The sequence below is a fragment of the Cervus canadensis genome, chromosome 12 (assembly GCF_019320065.1).
Source record: "Cervus canadensis isolate Bull #8, Minnesota chromosome 12, ASM1932006v1, whole genome shotgun sequence".
Lineage (NCBI taxonomy): Eukaryota > Metazoa > Chordata > Mammalia > Artiodactyla > Cervidae > Cervus > Cervus canadensis.
The window spans coordinates 69,303,833-69,309,832 of record NC_057397.1 but is presented as its reverse complement, the minus strand read 5'-3'; the positions used below and the strand labels follow the sequence as shown (position 1 = coordinate 69,309,832).

Genomic DNA, 6,000 nt, shown 5'->3' with positions numbered 1-6,000 from the left:
TCATTTGTACCTGGTTCAGTTCATAATTTTCATTATTTTATTTTATGTGTTTAAATTTTATTTTTTTAAATTTATTTTTAAATTTTTTTTATAATTACTCTGGAAAGATAGAATTTTCCTTATAATTGTGAAAGAATAGGGAAAATTTGAGCAAGTAAAGACAGAATCTCTCCTTGTTTTTCCCACTACTCTCTCTCTCTTTCTGTCTCCACCTATTTTCTTGATTCTTTAACAGCACAACCTGGAAACTAGGTTGAGATAGAGTAAATGATTCTCTGGTAATTTCGGGAGTAGGGATATGCATGTGTTAATAATTGCTGAGTGGATCCTATGTCTGCAGAACCTTCCATTAGATCTTGAGGAAAGAGGCAAAGCAAGTTATGTGAATAATATCTACACTCAAATAATTTACAGTCTCATGAGCCAACCTGGATAAAATCACACACAATAAATTTTAAGCAAGAAAATCAATAGACAGTGGAAATGACTACAGCTGCGCACCTATGGATAACCTAAAGGTTACCTAGATATCTGGTGTATAGGGAGAATGGAACTGTAGGGAAGCCAGGGAAGTTTTCACGGAAAAGTTACGTACGGCCTAAGTGTTCAGACAGGGAAAAAACTAGGAACGTGGAACTAGGGAACTCTGTATAAAACCGGAGAGTCAGTGTGCAGCAGATGGTGAGTATATGAATCTGCCGGAATACAGGCTGGAGGGGAAGTGCTTGTTCTCAGTGGGAATGCCACTCTCCATCCTGAGCTCCTGTGACACTTACTGTCTGACTTGACTGTTAATTTATTATATTCTGCCTTTTTTCTATAACCTCCATTAAATAATCCTTAGAAAATAGACAGTATCTTCCCCGCCCCCATCCTTCTATTGCATTTCACATGATCTAGCCGAATATGATTGATCAATAAATACTTGCTAATTTAAATAGAGTCGATAAGTAGCTAGTAGGGAAGGGGTGGAGAAGTGGAGAAAGGATCACATGTTTACACTAAAGAGTTTGAGTGTAATATGAGAAATCACTGGAAGTTCAAACATGTCAGAGACACGATCAAAATATTTTAGGAAGGAGAATTTTTTTTGTTGTTTTACATGAAGATAATAAGTTCATCTTTTTATTTGTATAGCTGTTGCCTGAACATTTGGGAAGAGATGTCTCATATAGATGACATGTAGCACTGAATTTTAAACTAATTGTAGCCATTGAAATTTTTGAATAAATATGTTTAGCTTTAAATTTACGGGCTAGGTAAAGTGCTCTGAGAGTCTCATGGGTGTGCATAAATTTCTTCACAAAAGTTTTTTTTTGAGTTGCTGATTATAATCACTTCTACACTTGATAGCGTGCTTTAGAGTGAGATTTTGGCATGTTTTAAATAATGTCAAAGCACATGGAGTTGGAAGAAAACCTGGAATTTAAAAAATATTTTTAGGAAAGATTTACTCTAACTTTTAGGAGTTTTGTTTTTTTTTTTTTTTAATTGAGAGACTTCAGAACTATTTTATCAAACTAATTATTTTCGCTCCTGGTCTTAGAATGAAAGTGAAAGTGTTAGTCATTCAGTCATGTCAGACTTTATGCAATCCCATGAATTGTCTCCTCTATCAATGGAGTTCTTCAGGCAAGAATACTGGCGTGGTTGCCATTCCCTTCTCCAGGGATCTTCCCAACCTAGGGATCGAACCCAGATCTCCTGTATTGCGGGCAGATTCTTGACTGAGCCGCCAGGGAAGCCTTCCTGGTCTTTGGATGTTTTAGAGCAATTGCTGTCACTAATATGCTTAGATGTTCTATATAGATTCATCTTCAATTCCAAAAATTCTGTTCATATGAATTCTTTGTTACTAGCATTTAACACAAAGATTTTTTTTAACATGATTGAAATTGCACAAATCATAGGTGTTGACTGATTATTTCAGTATTTAAGCTTTCAGTTACTTTTTTTCATTTTCTTAACTTGGATTTGAATTTTTGACCTAAATATATTTTGAAAAAAGAATCATTACTGTTAATTTTGATTTTAAAAGTAATAATACTCAGTTTATACATAGCTTCTGAATTTCTTCATTTATGTAATGGGTGAAGTATATAGAACAAAGTTAGATTGCTGTTTGTGAAGAAAAAGCAACATAACATCTCTATTAAAGGTGAATTTACTTATCTGATGAATCTACCTCTCACACTAAAAGAATAGGGCTAAAATATTATGAGCCTCTGGTGAGACTTTAAATCTCATGAAATGTTCGTAAATGTAACATGTGTAAACAATTGGAAAAATACAAAGTAAATTCTATTCTGTACATATGAATAAACTGTACATATATTGCTATATATTTAGGATTCATTGCATTTAAAAAGAAAAGTATTTTTGCACAGATAGAAAGCCAATGATGTCATTTGTGGAAGACTGAGAGAGTAGTTCTTCACCTTAAGTTAAAAACAATGGGAAAAGTTACAGCCAGAAACACTGGAAGTAGCCAAGGTATCCAAGTAGCAATATTTTGTTATTTTAAAGACTTCCAGAAGACAGATCTCTACTCTGGACCAATAGGCATTAAGAGGGCTACAGCAAACTATGTACAAGCTATTCTTCTTGGCTTCACATTTTTTGTTAGTGTATTAGCTTTTTGGTTTATTTCAAATGGCACAGTCTCATAAATGCAGGCTCTTTCTTCTTGGAGCTGGGCCTTATAATCATAAAATAAAGGTCTTTGACAGCCTGACTATTCCATTATAAAATGCAACATCCTTTCTGAAATAGAGAAACCCACCCCCCCGCAAAAGTTTTATGAAAAGGGGGAAGAATCATAAAAAAATGCTGGGAACTCTTCAAAAAATATTATGAACCACATGTTATTCCTTGGAAATTTCAGTGAGGATAGTGCTGAGTGTGAGAATTATATGACTTGGAAAAATAGAAAAAACTGAGTGAACAATTCAGAGACAAGGAAGAAATGTTGCCACAAATAATTGTTCACTGTAAGCTTATTTTCCTAGCCCATGAAATGAAATTTCTTTTTGTTTATGAGAACTGGCTATTCTGTTGCCAGACTAGGCAGTGGCTGTCTGAATGTTTCTCGTGAATGAAAAGCTCGTCTCCCAGGGGGGAGAAAAGATAAGAGCATTTAGCAAAGCCTCTTAGGTTTCTGAATATTTCAGAAATGGCAGTCATTTGATATACTGAAAATACCCGCTTCCCAAAGAAGTAAATCTAGATTCTCTGACTACATCTTGCATAACAAAACCTCTCTGGTTTTATGATTTTGCATGGTTTGTCGGGAGAATGCAGGGATAGCTGAATGCTTCCTGGTTTCTTTAGCATAACCCAGCCCACTTGCAACACATGCCCAGAACTACCTCATTAGCCACTGGGATATAAGCCAAAACATCAGACTACAGTGAGTATAAGGGGGATTACTGGCAAGAGAGCTCTACACCAACTTAATACTGAATCCACTACTTTTCCAAGATCAGAAAATATTACACTAACAGGTACCATTTCTCCATCTCATTCAGATAGAAATTAATGGTTTTAATCTGCATCTTTTATCCAGAATAATTAGCCGTACCATAATAAAACATGCAGCCTGGCTGCATATATATTTATATACATATATATATGCTTTTGTTAATCTCTCTCTTTTATTATTTCCTGGGTAGCTTTGACATTGTAAACCACAGACAATTTGGAGTCTGGCATTGAAGGGAGGTGACCTACAAGAATTTTTTATCTTGTATAAAGAAGTTTAATCTACAAGAGGTAATCTGAAAATGACAGGGGCAGAAAGGAAAAAGAAAAGCATACTCTGGAGCAAGATGCGTGTCCCCGATTGTGAAGACTTTAAACAGTGGTGTAGACGGCGGCTGCCTATTTTGGACTGGGCGACACATTACAGCCTGAAAGAAAACTTGCTTCTGGATACTGTTTCTGGGATAATGCTGGCCGTTCAACAGGTAACACAAGGTAATGTACTGCATTGGATTTTCCTGTTTTATACAGAATAGATATCACTTTGCTTTCTTGGAAGAGTGTTGTGACCTAAAGTCTACTAACAAAATTGACTTTAAATAACTTTGGGAGAATAAACACATTGAATATCTGTACACAAAAGTTTTCCTACTTGTCTTTTTCTTTTTGCTATTTTTGAGAGATAGTAAGCATCAAACCAATTTTTAATGGCATTATATATTTGTAATGTTAAAATTCATACTATATGAGTAAAAGATCAGTCATTGTGGGATAATGAGTTTTTATAGTTTGACCTTACTAATACAGCTTTCTACTTAGGTTGACTCAAGCTATAAAATATCACCTGGCTTGAACATATCATTTGTAAACCTAATTAGCTGCATGCAATGACCTGTTGTAACCTTGAGGGTTGCTATAAGCAAGGAATAGAGCTATCTGTACATAAAGGAGGCTCTTGGCCAAGATCATTATTTGCTGAATCCTCTGTCCTGAATGTGCTGAATCCATGCACATTTTACTGTGCATGCCAATTTAATTTGGTATCACATTATGTACTATTTATTTCTCAATTATACATTTAAACTGATGATAAGTTTAACTTTCCCGAAGCTGTTTATAAATGATATTCTAGATTTAGATGGATGTTTCTCTGGGTAAAAACTATTAGGTAACTGGTGTGCATATGGTGTATGAGCATGTGTGGGTTGTGTGTGTGTTTTCCTTAAAGATATATTCATTGTATTTTTAAAAACTAATTCAGGTAATAACTTCCTACTTGTAGCAAGAAAAGAAACTGATTTTTCAGCCTTGAGAATTTGTAAAATGTTCCTTGGCACAGACTCTGTAGATTTATATTTTTTTGCAATTTTACTACCTCCTGGCTTGAACTATTTTTCATACTGTTAAATTATATGCACTTTTCTAACTCTGTAGCTGGAACAAACTGGTTTGTGTGTTTGTGTTTTTAGTGTGATTAGGAACATCTGCTCTGGTGCTTTAAGATCTATAGTACTATTGTACTTCCTGGGATTCCATTTCCCCGAATAGTCATATTTTTAATGACCATTTTGCTAAAAATAAAACATAGTAGTCTTTCATAAAAATACAAAGTAAATAACAGATTAGGCAATTTTTTAGGATTATTATTATTAGTTTTAAATTCAAAATGAGACACTACCATGGACTTTGAAACTAAGATGATGAATTTACAAGAGCTTTTTCACCAGATAGTTTTAGTATATTTTATTAATTTATTTTATTTAATTTATTATAAAGTAAAAGAGAAATATATTTTTAAAAATATTTTGTTTTATCATCTTTCTGAAATATCAGGTTAATTAGAAAATTTGGGGATATGATAAAGATACCTGTGATATACTATGAGTATTATCATTTATGTGTCTTTGGCAGTTGATTGTGTGACTTTCCTTTGGGTGTAGAAATTGAGGTGTTTTGTTTGATGAGTCATACATTTTATTGGTTATGAAGAAATATGTTGGCCAGCCCCCAGTTGATGAGAAGCACAAAGCTTACTCAACTCTTGTGTCTTGGAAATTGTGGATCTGGCTCTTGATTCTCCTAGAAGACTCCTAGTGATTGGGCAAGGAAGGCTGCACTGCTAGAAAGAACTTAAAGGTTTTTGTTGGTGTATGGAAAGACTAATTCTTGAACAGGGAGTTGGTGGTAGAGAGGGAGGCCTGGCATGCTGCAGTCTGTGGGATCGCTAAGAGACGGACATGACTGAGCGACTGAACTGAACTGAAATGAACTGAATTCTTCCAAAAGTTCTTATTCTTTAAAAACAATTCTCAGACTTTCTCATGATTACCCATGATGGGTAAATATCATAAGCTACCATTTGTTGTAAGGGGCCTTGTGCTAAATCCCTTATGTGCAATATCTTCCCCTGTCCCAACAAAATCCTAAGGGACAGTGGCCCTCCATTTCCCACTTGAGAAAGTGGAAGCTTAGACAAGTAAATAATTTTCTTTGGACCTCATACTTGATAAGTGGTAGAGT

At 34.7% G+C, this 6,000-nt stretch overlaps 1 protein-coding gene across 2 annotated transcripts in view; it reads left to right on the top strand.

Annotated features, from left to right (window-relative positions):
• The first annotated feature begins 3,782 nt into the window (after window positions 1–3,782).
• The window catches only part of SLC26A7 (solute carrier family 26 member 7), a 159,089-nt gene continuing 156,871 nt past the window's right edge, over window positions 3,783–6,000 (top strand). For both annotated transcript variants that reach the window (XM_043483258.1, XM_043483257.1), the window contains exon 1: window positions 3,783–3,975. In XM_043483258.1, the coding sequence (XP_043339193.1) occupies window positions 3,783–3,975 (193 nt within the window). The remainder of the gene's footprint in view (window positions 3,976–6,000) is intronic.